This window comes from Biomphalaria glabrata, chromosome 7 (genome assembly GCF_947242115.1).
Source record: "Biomphalaria glabrata chromosome 7, xgBioGlab47.1, whole genome shotgun sequence".
Lineage (NCBI taxonomy): Eukaryota > Metazoa > Mollusca > Gastropoda > Planorbidae > Biomphalaria > Biomphalaria glabrata.
In genome coordinates this window covers 30,468,742-30,486,520 of record NC_074717.1, presented here as the reverse complement: position 1 = coordinate 30,486,520, position 17,779 = coordinate 30,468,742, and the positions used below count along the sequence as shown (strand labels likewise).

The 17,779-nt window shown below is 32.5% G+C and overlaps 1 protein-coding gene across 2 annotated transcripts in view; it reads left to right on the top strand.

The window, feature by feature from the left end:
* The window catches only part of LOC106053296 (forkhead box protein F2-like), a 68,301-nt gene extending 52,499 nt beyond the window's left edge, over positions 1-15,802 (top strand). For both annotated transcript variants that reach the window (XM_056036405.1, XM_056036404.1), the window contains exon 3: positions 14,473-15,802. In XM_056036405.1, coding sequence (XP_055892380.1) covers positions 14,473-14,606 — 134 coding nt within the window. In that variant the 3' untranslated portion in view covers positions 14,607-15,802. The remainder of the gene's footprint in view (positions 1-14,472) is intronic.
* The last annotated feature ends 1,977 nt before the right edge of the window (positions 15,803-17,779 follow it).

Here is a 17,779-nt window from a genome sequence, read left to right as displayed (position 1 = left end):
AGCCCATCTATCAATATAAAACATCTCGGTTTGTTTGACATGTTTCGGGTGGTCTTTCTTAATTGTAGCCCATTACATTCTATCCCAAAACGTCCTGCGGGACGGCTGGGGATGGTTACAGGCAGGGCTTGAACCCGGACCAGCAAGATGACAGTCTAGAGCGCATACCACACAACCTAGCAGTGTCTTTAAAAAAGAACGGGGAGTGGGAAAGTTTGAATGGATGTATCCGAACATTGTATCATCTTATCTTAGAACTATCATGTATCAATATGTCGAATTATTCTTTGGAGGAAACAAAAGAGATGTTGCGCGCTATCTTTGATCACGAGTCAACTTTTTAAGAAGTGAACTTCAAGAGTAGTCAACTCTGTTCTTGGGACAATTTAGAATAAAAATACAATTTCTTTCTAAGGCCAAAATGTCGTCTCATCGTTAGCGCTAAATCTATCTGTCTGTCTGTCTGTCTGTCTCTAATTTGTTTAATCCTTTTTTTTTTCCCTAACAATCTTCAAATGTCACTTCGTTAGAACTGTCACGTCAAACATTGTGTCCTAAACATAACAACATACGTTTAAGATTATAAATCTTATAAATAATCCTAAGCTACTAGCTAGCACAGATACCCTGACATCTGTAGGATTGATTTAGTTCGACCGATTCTTTAATATACAAAACAAAACGAATGACTGATGGAAGAAACAGATTTTAAAATTGGTTCATTTGTTTGTAAAATGTTTGTTTTACATGTTTCGGATGTTCCTTCAGAGTTGAAGATAGTTTACTTCCTAGTCCAAACCTCCCGCAGGACGACGGGGGATGGGAGCGGGCAGGGTTTGAACCCTCGACCGTCGATAAATCCGAACGACAGTCCAGCGCGCAAACCGCACGACCAGGCAGACATTTTTTGTATTATCTATACTATAAAGTATAAAGTAAGGCGTATGTATGTATGTATATGTAAAAACTATGTATTTGACTAATAGAAATCAAAACCGCTTGACCAATCTTGATAAAACTTGGTAGGAATGTTCCTTGGGTACTAACTTAGACCGTAGTGTATGTACTGTAGCCCTAAAACAAACTTAAGACCCCAAAAAAAATAAAGTTGTCCGACTCTATTAAAGCTATAGTATTTATGGATCTAGGCCATGTTTACAATGTTGACATTAGAAAAGATCGAAAGGATTTAGATCTAGATCTAATTTTAAGAAATACACTTTGTGCAGATAGTTTTTTACTTTGACAAATGAAAATACAAAGGAAGGTCCATTGATTTCATTATAGAATAAAATTAACCTTCCAATTTGTGCTTCAAAACCATTTTTTAACATAAATTAGTTCCTTATATCTGTGACTACAGATTTCCTGACGAACATTCTTACATTAGACAATACCGTAGGCGTAAGGTCACACATCTTTCCATCCCTAGATCTAAAACTCTAATTCAACTCTAAGATGATAAAACTTCTCTTCGCACAGATAGTTTTATACTTTAACACATGAACATACTAATTATACTCCATTCATTTCATATTTTGATCAAATTAACATTCAAATTTGGTTTTCAAAAGCATTTTTAATACATTCGACTCATTCGTTTACGAAAGCTGTGAAGCCGAGTTGAGATAGGCCTGGATCTATATTCATTCATGAATCACGTACTAAACATTATTTCGTTTAATTGTTTACTTTATAATCCCATTCATTTAACAAAGCTATCGCTCTTTTCGTTTTTAAATAGATATGAATGTATCGGCCACGGGTAAACCCATTTTCGCAAAACTAATTTTATTTTCGTAGCGAAAGAGAAAAAACTTGAAAGGATCATTAGCTAAGTTTAACATACATCTCAATCCAATCCACTAGATTAGTAAACACAAACTTAGACCCGCAGGCCGCGGGTAATGTCAGGCTAGTAGTTTATAAGGAAAACAAATAACTAAATAAAACATTTTGATGATAGGAAGGAACAGATAACTCCTTACTGTCATTCCGACTACAAAGATCAATATCTTCAGGATTGTGTAATTAGGACACATGAAATAATGCACTATTTCTAATCCAGCGACACGCGGGTAGTGCCTTCTTATTTTTAGTGGGTTTTTTTTTTTGTTAATAAAACAAAAAAATTAGGTTTTTAAAGTTTAAAATCCAGTGCCAAAATGATTCGCATGTTTCTCTGTCTTTCTCTCTCTCTTTTTCTCTTTCTCTCTCCGCCTGTTTCTCCCTTTCTCCCCAATTTTCTATTTCTCCTTTAACTCACTTTCCCTCACTATATTTCTCTCTCTCTGTTTCTCTCAGTGTGTTTCCCATTCTCTCTCGCTCCATTTCTCTGCTTCTCTCTGCCTCTCTCTGCCTCTCTCTTCTATTCTTCTTTCTATTAGCTCCATATGTTTGCTGTTCAGCACGCCACAAGGGAAGTGACTCCACGTGGACATAGGTGTATGATTTCTTCCCTCCCACACATGTCCCACCAACTTATGGGTGTGTTGAAGAGGACATACAGTTAGGAGAGGGTGATCTTGGGGGTCGGAGGGCTTCAGAGGAGAGCGAAGGTGGTAAATGAGAGAGGGATTTCTCTTGTGTCTGGGTGGCTTCTGGAGGCACATCTATCCCCCCAAGCGATGGACAAGACACGTGAGAAGAGGTGGCTAAGCAACAGAACCAAGTGACAGATTATAGATTCATTTATCTTCAAGTGCCCGCCTTCTCACTTCTCTATTGCTACTCTCTCTCTCTAGCTCAACACGTAGTTTTGTTGGTACTAGAGACCCACTTAGATTCTCAGGCACTGTTCAAAGCCGCCATGTTGATTTCTCGAATCGGGATGAAGTACTATTATTAAAAATCTGCCTCCTATGAGCTATATTTTGTCTGTATATTGGTCTGCATATTGGTCTGTATATTGGTCTGCATATTTATGGGCTTAACTTTCATATAGCGGGTCATTGTCTTGGGTTTTTTAAGTTAGGACGAGATAGTGAAGGACCAATTTGAAAATCTCTTCATTGAAAAGTAAATTCGTTGTCAAATAATTCATCCAAAAAGTGGAAAGAAAACAGAACTGCTGTAAGACGTTTCCAATGTACACAGCATACTGTCATTTAGAACTGCTGTAAGACGTTTCCAATGTACACAGCATACTGTCATTTAGAACTGCTGTAAGACGTTTCCAATGTACACAGCATACTGTCATTTAGAACTGCTGTAAGACGTTTCCAATGTACACAGCATACTGTCATTTCTAAACCAATCTTAATAACATGAATGCATGATCACAGCTCGCCCAGTTTCGTCACGACACTCCTTATCACTTCCGGTCAAACAAATTTAGAATTTTTCCCCTTAAGACATCCGGCGTATGGTCATTGATGCAGTATTACCATTTCAGAATTACTAAGTCTAGTTAAAACTGTCTTTGCTTTCTTCGGTAGTCAGATATAGGAATTGATATATGCCTGTGTGTATTGTAACGCTCGTCTTTGTATGCTCAAATACACACAAAAGCGTATATATATACATATGAGAGAGAGAGAAAGAGAGAGAGAGAGAGAGAGTCTCTTTTGTTATCTTTCGACCATTCAAAACTGTCAGCTTCAACTCAGCTTTACCCAAGCCTCGTCTAAGAATGTAACTCTCTACACTAACACTTCCAGATGAAGCTGTGGCTGAAGATTAAGCTGAACTATTTGTTGGTGAACAGACGATAGACTGCACTTCAATCTCCCTCAAAACAAAAAATGGCGACGTGTGGAACTCACCTTTATAAAGTTCAAGAAGAGCACATCAAATCTTTAAGGAATGTTTAATTACAAATTCCGTCCACTTGATGCCAGACAATGAGATCGTATTAAGAGAAGAAATGAAATCCCTTCTCTAGTTATCAAGGACGTAACGAGAGGGTGACAAAAGTAACAACTCGCATCACGGGTCAGTGACTACGTACCAAAGATTGTCACATATTTATGAACGTCTACCACATTTACCAACGGCATAACCAACTTTTTCTTTATGGTCAAATTAATTTACATTATCTTTCGGGGGGGGGGGGGGGGGCTGAGTGATAAAGCGTTTGGCTTCAGAACCAATAGTTTTTCGGTTTGAATCCCGCTGAAGATAGATTTGGATTTTCGGGATTTTCAGGGCGCCCCTGAGCCCACCCAGCTCTAATGAGCACCTGACATTAGTCATTGGCGGACCTTACTAAGACACATGGAGGCGCAGTGGCTGAGTGGTAGAGCGCATGCTCTGGCTACCGGGTTCGAATCCTGGTGAAGACTGGGATTTTTACTTTCGGTATCTTCAGGGCGCCACTGAGTCTTCCCAGCTCTAATGGGTACCTGACATTAGTTGGGGAAAAGTAAAAGCGGTTGGTCATTGTGGATGCCACAAGACACCCCCGTTAGCATTGGGCCACAGAAACAGATAGCCTTGACATCATTGGCCCTAGAGATGGCAAGGTCTAAAAGGGGAATTTTCTTGTTTTACTCTATTCTCATGCTGTTGATTTTAAAATTATCTGCCCTTAGGAAGAAACTCTTCACAGCAGGTACGATGACTTGAGCCCTTGATTTAATTTAATAACTTAGTTTATAGACTTAGTATTTTTTAAATCAACGAATACTGCCATTGAAATGTTCCTGTTTTAATTCATCGTTTTTGGATTCTGTGTATCGAACTTTGTGTGTGTGTGTGTATTTAAAGCACCTGCAACCAATATACCTTCTGACCGTACTTCTTCCACTACGCCTCTGTTCCAGCATCCTCCAATACTTGAGGAAAGCCGTTTGTACATTTTCCTTTAGTTCTGTTACGCCACTGCGGTGGTCTGACTCCAGGCCAAGAGAAGATAATCTAGTATTTCCTTATTCAACCCTCCCAATAGTGTTGTCTCCCTTCTCCCCTGCCCACTATTATTCATTCTTTCCCCCAGCTGCTGAATCGTTGCTATTGAGAAAGATGACGAGGTTGGCCCCCGAAGGTCTTCTGTGTCGTTGAGGAGAGGGTGCCGGCGCCCCCTTTCTCCTCCTCGTCTTTTCCCCTCGCCCGAGCGGTTGAGTTCAGCGCCACACACGCTGCGGGTTGAAGTGAGAGCGAAGGGAAACAAAGGGCGTAGGGAAGTCTATCACAAAGTGCCCTCTAGTGGCTGATGAGTACTCCCTCTTCCAGGGGCCATTTCTTTCACGGGAGGGCTCTTTTTGAGCGCACTTGAAAAGACGATGACCTATCAGGAGGCAAAGAGAGAGAGAGTGTGTGAGAAGAGAGAGAGTGATAGAAGAGAGAGAGAGAAAGAAAGAAAGAGATAGGAAATAAGAGAATTGGCGAGAGGGCGGGGGGAATAACACAAGAAAATGTTACAAATTTTTAATTTAATATTTATAGGCATTTTATACAACAAATAACATCTAACATTAAACATAAAATGTGTGAATCTATTCTCTTAATATAACATCTAACATTAAACATAAAATGTGTGAATCTATTCTCTTAATATAACATCTAACATTAAACATAAAATGTGTGAATCTATTCTCTTAATATAACATCTAACATTAAACATAAAATGTGTGAATCTATTCTCTTAATATAACATCTAACATTAAACATAAAATGTGTGAATCTATTCTCTTAATATAACATCTAACATTAAACATAAAATGTGTGAATCTATTCTCTTAATATAACATCTAACATTAAACATAAAATGTGTGAATCTATTCTCTTAATATAACATCTAACATTAAACATAAAATGTGTGAATCTATTCTCTTAATATAACATCTAACATTAAACATAAAATGTGTGAATCTATTCTCTTAATATAACATCTAACATTAAACATAAAATGTGTGAATCTATTCTCTTAATATAACATCTAACATTAAACATAAAATGTGTGAATCTATTCTCTTAATATAACATCTAACATTAAACATAAAATGTGTGAATCTATTCTCTTAATATAACATCTAACATTAAACATAAAATGTGTGAATCTATTCTCTTAATATAACATCTAACATTAAACATAAAATGTGTGAATCTATTCTCTTAATATAACATCTAACATTAAACATAAAATGTGTGAATCTATTCTCTTAATATAACATCTAACATTAAACATAAAATGTGTGAATCTATTCTCTTAATATAACATCTAACATTAAACATAAAATGTGTGAATCTATTCTCTTAATATAACATCTAACATTAAACATAAAATGTGTGAATCTATTCTCTTAATATAACATCTAACATTAAACATAAAATGTGTGAATCTATTCTCTTAATATAACATCTAACATTAAACATAAAATGTGTGAATCTATTCTCTTAATATAACATCTAACATTAAACATAAAATGTGTGAATCTATTCTCTTAATATAACATCTAACATTAAACATAAAATGTGTGAATCTATTCTCTTAATATAACATCTAACATTAAACATAAAATGTGTGAATCTATTCTCTTAATATAACATCTAACATTAAACATAAAATGTGTGAATCTATTCTCTTAATATAACATCTAACATTAAACATAAAATGTGTGAATCTATTCTCTTAATATAACATCTAACATTAAACATAAAATGTGTGAATCTATTCTCTTAATATAACATCTAACATTAAACATAAAATGTGTGAATCTATTCTCTTAATATAACATCTAACATTAAACATAAAATGTGTGAATCTATTCTCTTAATATAACATCTAACATTAAACATAAAATGTGTGAATCTATTCTCTTAATATAACATCTAACATTAAACATAAAATGTGTGAATCTATTCTCTTAATATAACATCTAACATTAAACATAAAATGTGTGAATCTATTCTCTTAATATAACATCTAACATTAAACATAAAATGTGTGAATCTATTCTCTTAATATAACATCTAACATTAAACATAAAATGTGTGAATCTATTCTCTTAATATAACATCTAACATTAAACATAAAATGTGTGAATCTATTCTCTTAATATAACATCTAACATTAAACATAAAATGTGTGAATCTATTCTCTTAATATAACATCTAACATTAAACATAAAATGTGTGAATCTATTCTCTTAATATAACATCTAACATTAAACATAAAATGTGTGAATCTATTCTCTTAATATAACATCTAACATTAAACATAAAATGTGTGAATCTATTCTCTTAATATAACATCTAACATTAAACATAAAATGTGTGAATCTATTCTCTTAATATAACATCTAACATTAAACATAAAATGTGTGAATCTATTCTCTTAATATAACATCTAACATTAAACATAAAATGTGTGAATCTATTCTCTTAATATAACATCTAACATTAAACATAAAATGTGTGAATCTATTCTCTTAATATAACATCTAACATTAAACATAAAATGTGTGAATCTATTCTCTTAATATAACATCTAACATTAAACATAAAATGTGTGAATCTATTCTCTTAATATAACATCTAACATTAAACATAAAATGTGTGAATCTATTCTCTTAATATAACATCTAACATTAAACATAAAATGTGTGAATCTATTCTCTTAATATAACATCTAACATTAAACATAAAATGTTGTGAATCTATTCTCTTAATATAACATCTAACATTAAACATAAAATGTGTGAATCTATTCTCTTAATATAACATCTAACATTAAACATAAAATGTGTGAATCTATTCTCTTAATATAACATCTAACATTAAACATAAAATGTGTGAATCTATTCTCTTAATATAACATCTAACATTAAACATAAAATGTGTGAATCTATTCTCTTAATATAACATCTAACATTAAACATAAAATGTGTGAATCTATTCTCTTAATATAACATCTAACATTAAACATAAATGTGTGAATCTATTCTCTTAATATAACATCTAACATTAAACATAAAATGTGTGAATCTATTCTCTTAATATAACATCTAACATTAAACATAAATGTGTGAATCTATTCTCTTAATATAACATCTAACATTAAACATAAAATGTGTGAATCTATTCTCTTAATATAACATCTAACATTAAACATAAAATGTGTGAATCTATTCTCTTAATATAACATCTAACATTAAACATAAAATGTGTGAATCTATTCTCTTAATATAACCATCTAACCATTAAACATAAAATGTGTGAATCTATTCTCTTAATATAACATCTAACATTAAACATAAAATGTGTGAATCTATTCTCTTAATATAACATCTAACATTAAACATAAAATGTGTGAATCTATTCTCTTAATATAACATCTAACATTAAACATAAAATGTGTGAATCTATTCTCTTAATATAACATCTAACATTAAACATAAAATGTGTGAATCTATTCTCTTAATATAACATCTAACATTAAACATAAAATGTGTGAATCTATTCTCTTAATATAACATCTAACATTAAACATAAAATGTGTGAATCTATTCTCTTAATATAACATCTAACATTAAACATAAAATGTGTGAATCTATTCTCTTAATATAACATCTAACATTAAACATAAAATGTGTGAATCTTATTCTCTTAATATAACATCTAACATTAAACATAAAATGTGTGAATCTATTCTCTTAATATAACATCTAACATTAAACATAAAATGTGTGAATCTATTCTCTTAATATAACATCTAACATTAAACATAAAATGTGTGAATCTATTCTCTTAATATAACATCTAACATTAAACATAAAATGTGTGAATCTATTCTCTTAATATAACATCTAACATTAAACATAAAATGTGTGAATCTATTCTCTTAATATAACATCTAACATTAAACATAAAATGTGTGAATCTATTCTCTTAATATAACATCTAACATTAAACATAAAATGTGTGAATCTATTCTCTTAATATAACATCTAACATTAAACATAAAATGTGTGAATCTATTCTCTTAATATAACATCTAACATTAAACATAAAATGTGTGAATCTATTCTCTTAATATAACATCTAACATTAAACATAAAATGTGTGAATCTATTCTCTTAATATAACATCTAACATTAAACATAAAATGTGTGAATCTATTCTCTTAATATAACATCTAACATTAAACATAAAATGTGTGAATCTATTCTCTTAATATAACATCTAACATTAAACATAAAATGTGTGAATCTATTCTCTTAATATAACATCTAACATTAAACATAAAATGTGTGAATCTATTCTCTTAATATAACATCTAACATTAAACATAAAATGTGTGAATCTATTCTCTTAATATAACATCTAACATTAAACATAAAATGTGTGAATCTATTCTCTTAATATAACATCTAACATTAAACATAAAATGTGTGAATCTATTCTCTTAATATAACATCTAACATTAAACATAAAATGTGTGAATCTATTCTCTTAATATAACATCTAACATTAAACATAAAATGTGTGAATCTATTCTCTTAATATAACATCTAACATTAAACATAAAATGTGTGAATCTATTCTCTTAATATAACATCTAACATTAAACATAAAATGTGTGAATCTATTCTCTTAATATAACATCTAACATTAAACATAAAATGTGTGAATCTATTCTCTTAATATAACATCTAACATTAAACATAAAATGTGTGAATCTATTCTCTTAATATAACATCTAACATTAAACATAAAATGTGTGAATCTATTCTCTTAATATAACATCTAACATTAAACATAAAATGTGTGAATCTATTCTCTTAATATAACATCTAACATTAAACATAAAATGTGTGAATCTATTCTCTTAATATAACATCTAACATTAAACATAAAATGTGTGAATCTATTCTCTTAATATAACATCTAACATTAAACATAAAATGTGTGAATCTATTCTCTTAATATAACATCTAACATTAAACATAAAATGTGTGAATCTATTCTCTTAATATAACATCTAACATTAAACATAAAATGTGTGAATCTATTCTCTTAATATAACATCTAACATTAAACATAAAATGTGTGAATCTATTCTCTTAATATAACATCTAACATTAAACATAAAATGTGTGAATCTATTCTCTTAATATAACATCTAACATTAAACATAAAATGTGTGAATCTATTCTCTTAATATAACATCTAACATTAAACATAAAATGTGTGAATCTATTCTCTTAATATAACATCTAACATTAAACATAAAATGTGTGAATCTATTCTCTTAATATAACATCTAACATTAAACATAAAATGTGTGAATCTATTCTCTTAATATAACATCTAACATTAAACATAAAATGTGTGAATCTATTCTCTTAATATAACATCTAACATTAAACATAAAATGTGTGAATCTATTCTCTTAATATAACATCTAACATTAAACATAAAATGTGTGAATCTATTCTCTTAATATAACATCTAACATTAAACATAAAATGTGTGAATCTATTCTCTTAATATAACATCTAACATTAAACATAAAATGTGTGAATCTATTCTCTTAATATAACATCTAACATTAAACATAAAATGTGTGAATCTATTCTCTTAATATAACATCTAACATTAAACATAAAATGTGTGAATCTATTCTCTTAATATAACATCTAACATTAAACATAAAATGTGTGAATCTATTCTCTTAATATAACATCTAACATTAAACATAAAATGTGTGAATCTATTCTCTTAATATAACATCTAACATTAAACATAAAATGTGTGAATCTATTCTCTTAATATAACATCTAACATTAAACATAAAATGTGTGAATCTATTCTCTTAATATAACATCTAACATTAAACATAAAATGTGTGAATCTATTCTCTTAATATAACATCTAACATTAAACATAAAATGTGTGAATCTATTCTCTTAATATAACATCTAACATTAAACATAAAATGTGTGAATCTATTCTCTTAATATAACATCTAACATTAAACATAAAATGTGTGAATCTATTCTCTTAATATAACATCTAACATTAAACATAAAATGTGTGAATCTATTCTCTTAATATAACATCTAACATTAAACATAAAATGTGTGAATCTATTCTCTTAATATAACATCTAACATTAAACATAAAATGTGTGAATCTATTCTCTTAATATAACATCTAACATTAAACATAAAATGTGTGAATCTATTCTCTTAATATAACATCTAACATTAAACATAAAATGTGTGAATCTATTCTCTTAATATAACATCTAACATTAAACATAAAATGTGTGAATCTATTCTCTTAATATAACATCTAACATTAAACATAAAATGTGTGAATCTATTCTCTTAATATAACATCTAACATTAAACATAAAATGTGTGAATCTATTCTCTTAATATAACATCTAACATTAAACATAAAATGTGTGAATCTATTCTCTTAATATAACATCTAACATTAAACATAAAATGTGTGAATCTATTCTCTTAATATAACATCTAACATTAATCTAGTATTTGAATTCAACGTCTAATCTCTTAATCTAGCCTCTTAATTTAACTATACCATCTAACATCTTAATCTTATATCTTAATCCATTATGTAGCATCTTACACATTTGACTAATAACTTAATCCAACATCTGACATCCAACATCTTAATCTAGCGTCGTACTGCAACATCTAACATATTAATCTGACATTTTAATACATTTATCCTCCTAATAAAAATTAATATTCCAACATCTACTATCCAACATTTTAATTCTAAGATGTAATCCAACATTTGTATCTATCATCTCAATCCAACATCTAACGCTTGATGCTATTCAATCTAAATTGGAATCGACATATCCAGTTAACAGCATTTCGGCATCTCAGACCATCAAAGGAGTTCTGCTAAGGAATTCACTAGTGTCAAAGTAGCCTATGTACAAGCTGATTGTGATTTTAGAGTATGAAAAAGTTATTCTGTATGATATAGGACAAAATTGTTTATGAAATAAATTTGAGGTTTTGTACCCAAGGATTGCTTGTGTTATTAAAGCTTTGTGCCACTGCTTGAAACATCCAAAAGTTAAATCATTTTCTAAACTCATACAATCTTTTTTTTTTTTTTTTGTGTGTAACAATTGCAAATGCGAAAATCTTAGTCTTATTTCGACGGTCTATACTGCTAGTAGTTAGACTAAATTTAGCTTTCACATCTTCCTTCACAACCTTTCCCTCCCCATGTGTTCAAACCAATTGATCATCACCTTGCTCAACACATGCAACGTTGCGGAGGTCTCCTGAAATCAGGTGGGACTCATTTGGGGCCCAAGCCACGAACCGCTGCTATTTTCCCTCCTCGCCGGCATCTAATGTCGCCCTGTCTTTAAGAAGCCCGGCCGGACCCCGTGCCTTTTGTTCAACCTGTCGGTGTGTGCCGGTCACGTGTGAAAAGTTGGTCTCTTAATATTCCAGAGTTGGTTCATTTTCGTGGGGCCCAGGTACCGAGATAGGAAACAGTTGGAGGGGGGGGGGAGACGACAGAGGTGGGGGAGTTTTTGGAAGGGAGGTGTATGATGGTGGATGACGGGAGAGGGGGTGGGCAAGAGAAGGCGGATGTGACGAAATGACTGCGCTATTGGCAGAGGGAAATGCCAAGAAAATTTCCTGATGACATTCATTTCATTTATTCCTCTATTTCTCCCCCCCCCCTCGCCCTCCTTTTTTTTTCTTCCTTTTTTGCTCTATCCGTTTAACCCCTCTTGTGGTGGCCATATTGGCAGCGGCGTGTTCCCCGTGTGGGAGAATGATTGGAACTCAACTATAAGAGACTTCCATATTTCTCTCATTTATTCGTAACGGCTGCTAACGCCGAGGCTCATTCCAGAACTTTCTGTTATTCTAAGAAATTGGCTGATGGGCAGACTATTACTTAAAGCTCGCCCTGACATTCTGGAGACCTTAGCTCACAGAATTCTAACATGTTGTAGCCTCCACATACGTAGTCACTCGATGAAATAAATTAACAAGAAAAACATTAAAAAGTATATAAAGTATCTAGAATCTAGATGTAAGACATATTAGATTTACGTAAAAATATAAGCAAAGTTTAGACACTCTTTTAATAAACTTTTAGCAAATTTAAATTTAATCGGTACACCACGGCTGAATACACCATGTTTTTCTATTGAATAATTCCAATGACAGGCCTTTAAATCTAGACTTAGAAAACGATACGCAAAATTGTCCTGAACTTAAATGTATTCAACTCTTGAATCTATAAAGCCTTGCCTTCGGATATTCCCGAACATGATAGCATTCTCCAGAAAGCGATAGTCCTTTCAAAACCGGCTCTATATCAGGGTTTTTTGAAACTGTGTTCGCCGAACAACTGGAATAACTAGCTAGTAGGCCACGAAGTGAATTAATTGCGGATTTTAATTTATTAACTTATAATAGAGTTAATAATCTCTGCAGAAATTTTGGTATGGTCCTGTGTTCGAATCCCGCTCAGCGTCACCCCTTGAAGTCATGCAGAAGTTTTGATCTAGGGCGCAATAATCTTCATATCGAATAGATCGTCCAATACATGCCGACATCAAAAGACAGACGCCCACAGATTGCACGTCATTGTAGCATTCAAAAGGCCTGCCCCTAGGGGGATCTAGATATAGTATTGGATGCAAGACCTAACTAAAAACCTAAAACCTAAGGGAGTGATACCCAGACTACGGCTTGCAAGCCATGTCCGCCGGTGACAAGGAGGTATCCCATGTCACGAATGGATGCTATGACCTCATTCTACTTCTTTCTAGAAATGTCAGGTAAAAAAAAATGTCACAGGGGTAAGCACGTGTTAATTATAATTAACCAATCAGAGAAAGAGGTCAGAAAAAAATATCGCGAGCATCAGTTTCTAGAAGGTCAACTGATAGAAATATTTAGAATAGAAGTTACTGGGATCCTAGAAAAGAGATTTTAAAAAGTATAAATTAGGGAAAGTGCATAAGTTGAGGTCCTACAGTTGTTGCGGGTCAGTAAGTCGTTAAAAGTGTTTGAGTACTTTATATCTTTGAAGTCAATTATTAGTGAAAGTCAAGTTGAAGTTTAGAAGATAGAAGAACAGTTCAGTTGTTCAGTTGCATCAGTAGATGGAAGTGTTATTAAGTTAAAGAATATATGTCAAGTAGTGATGTAGTGTGAATTATTGAATTAATGTTTTGAAGGAGCCAATTAAATGAAAGTAAAAAGAAGTCTAGAAACCGCTTCAGTTTAATTTTAGTCATTTTATATTTCTCATGCAAGCGATTCTGTTTGATTCGTTCTATACACACACTCATTACTATAAAATCGTCACAATCTAGGCACGAAAACATCATCACATCCCAAGCTCATGCCGCAGTGCAGAATAAAGCCGCCGAGTTCCTTTGTGCTCAACAATATTTTGGTCTGATTCGGTCTGAAACATATGTGTCGGAAATTTAAAAAGTTTTCGCACAATTGATCTAAAGTAACTTCATAGCTCAATAATTTTCTGTTGTCTTTTCTTTCGCAGGACTCGGGATTCAAGGCCAACAGTTCACCAGGCACACACCATGTGACCGGAAGTCGTCAGCTGCTTATTTCTACGGTTCGGGACCGTCAATGTCTTCGTCCATGCAGGCAGGATCCTACTACGACAAGTGTTGAGATTTCGCGAACCACGCCAGCACAGCGGCACGCGGACCTGCAGTCATTGGCAGACGTGATTAGTGGAGGGGACAAAAAGGGCATGTAATTTACTGTGTTCTTCCGAGAAAAAAAAACCAGTAATACTTTCCCGTACTCTAGTGTTGAACTGTCATTTTATAGGACGCAATTACGACATTAGTCGTAGTGACTGATTGCGACTTTCAATAATCCAAGACGATGTATACAGCAAGTAGACTTTGTTGTTTAGATACTACTTTGTACATAAATATAAGATAGGCGAAGAATGGAAGAAAAACTTGAAGTCCCAACTAAACCACAAGGTAATAAAGTAAACACAAAAGTGCCTTCTAGTTAATGAACTCAACGAAAGTTTCATTGTTAACTTCCCTAAGCCTCGTTTATATATATACACTGGGCAGGTTATTGCAGTTGGAGCTAGTGTCTTTGGTCTTGCTTTTCTTCTCTGACGTTTTTCTTCTGCCAGAGCTGTTCTCTTGCCCTCTGCAATTTGTGCGCCAGTTTTCACAACGCGACACCATGATGCTCTATCATGTTCTTCTGTCTCACAGGTGGCAGGGTCAATGCTGAAGGCTTTCAGAGAAGTTTTGAGGGTGTCCCTGAAGCCTTTAGTCAACCTTGTGAGCGCTTGACTTCCCTTAATTGGCCGTACAGGAGTCGTTTAGGGCTGCGGTGGCTTTAAGCTTGCCTCATGTCCAGAAAGATGCTCAACTGCCCATTAAGGAAAAATAATATTTGTCCATACGAAACAAAGATACACTGTCTTCGAAAGAGTAGAATGGAAATAAAATGAAATAATAAATAAAACATTGGTTCTGTGCTATTAAAAAGGTGGCTGCTATTCAATAAGGCAAAATCTTTCTATTACATGAAAGGCTTATTGAAACTGCCTTAAGACTTGGAACATAGGTCTTTTCAAAGAGTTTATTGAGTTTGGAACTTCGCACGGAGTAAAAAAAATAAAGACACTTAAAATCTTGTTCGTTTGTACCTAAACTCACCATACTGCCCAAGTGTGACGTATTAAGCAGCTGTCTCGATATTCACTTTTTGTGCATCAAGTGATGAAGGACATGTTTACCTCACCAGAACAAAATCTCTAGTCATTAACATGTGTGCCTCTTTAAGTTCCTGTTTTGTTTTCTGTATTTACATGAATATACGATAATACAGAATTTAAAAAACAGTATTATTATACTCAAAAATTATCTGTCATAACTTGTTGGTCACACCTACAGGTTAAAATTGAAATGTGTTATTGATTTTGAACTGTTCATATTTATTGCCAATAAAGGCTGCCTTACAAATCCAGTATGTTCAATGTATCATGTGCCTGGCTTCTTTCTTATGTGTTCTGTACATACAATTTGTCTTACAGTGTTTCCCAAACTTTTTCCTTTACGGAACACTTCGCGCATTTTGAGTATTTAGCGGAACACTTTGCTTATTCTTTTGAGAGATTAACTCATGTGGTGTCTTACTAGTTAATTATGCCAGTAGTTCGTGGAAGACCTATTCAAGCCAGTGTTCCGAGGAAAATAATCCTATATTTTAGAATCATTAATGCCACTCTGGGTAGAATATATATTAGACATTTTTTTTAACAAAGTTATATTAAAAAGTTTGAACATTTTTTTTCTCCCATTTCCTGTTGTATAGCAGAAAAGGAGCTAAACCCTTTTCAGATATATGGCAGTAATTAGCGTTTTTTTTCCTCCTTTGTTTTAAAAAAAGTATATTTTTTTCTTGCTTGTTTTTACTAGTTTTAATTCCTTTAAAATAATGTTTAACTTGTTTAGACTATTCATCTCCCTTTTATTAGCACTGTGAGTTTTGATGTAAAGTAGTTATCAATAGATCCTATGTTCTCATCGTATGAAATAGCAGCACTAGATCCCAAATTTGATCATAAAATATTGGATCATAACACTTTTGACTTTTGAAGAGTTTGTTATAGTCCTACCATTTTTACCATGCTTTCTTTTTCCCCTCCCCCTGCTCTCCCCCCCCCACACACGCTAGTCATTCATTGCCCCTTCAGCTCTCTCAATGTCACATCAAAAGTGTGGACCCCACCCCCCCTCCACTCGGCCCAAAACTTTAAGTAATACAAACATCGCGTTATTTCCAATGTTTTAATAGCCAGCTTTGTTCTTGGGTGAAAGCTACAAAAGAACTTCATTTCTTCAATACATTGAGAGTGACAGACGAGGTCATAGTTTATATATTTTGTTGTTTCACTAACTAGTATCATAATTAATTATTGGTAGGGACACATAGTATGACTTGAAATGTCCTACAAATGTATTGTTTTGCGAATAAACTGCTTTCACTGAAGGACTGCTTGTTAGCTGACCTAATGCTACGTCTGTGTACTGAAGGACTGCTTGTTAGCTGACTTAATGCTACGTCTGTGTACTAAGATTGGATGTATCCACAATGTTCATTATGAAAAACGACATTATCTATGCAAGGTTCTGTACAATACCACGCTGTGTTGAATATAAACTTGATAATCTTTGTGTATTTTTGATGTGACTTTATTATATACATATTAGATTGTATACATTATCATGTGCCTTATACAGCTTTAAAATGGACATATTTTTATTGACAATATAACACTTGGCTTTGCTTCTTATGTTTATAGTGTAATGATGAAAAAAAAGTGTGTTTGTGTATGTGTGTGTTTAATTTTTTGTTTTATATTAAATTTACTGAGAAAGATTGGGGCAAATAATTAGAGATACGTTATAGGATGCCCATACACAGAGTAGCATACATGCATAACAAATACTTATTAACATATACAGAGTAGCATACATGCATAACAAATACTTATTAACATATACAGAGTAGCATACATGCATAACAAATACTTATTAACATATACAGAGTAGCATACATGCATAACAAATACTTATTAACATATACAGAGTAGCATACATGCATAACAAATACTTATTAACATATACAGAGTAGCATACATGCATAACAAATACTTATTAACATATACAGAGTAGCATACATGCATAACAAATACTTATTAACATATACAGAGTAGCATACATGCACAACAAATACTTATTAACATATACAGAGTAGCATACATGCATAACAAATACGTTTTAACATATACAGAGTAGCATACA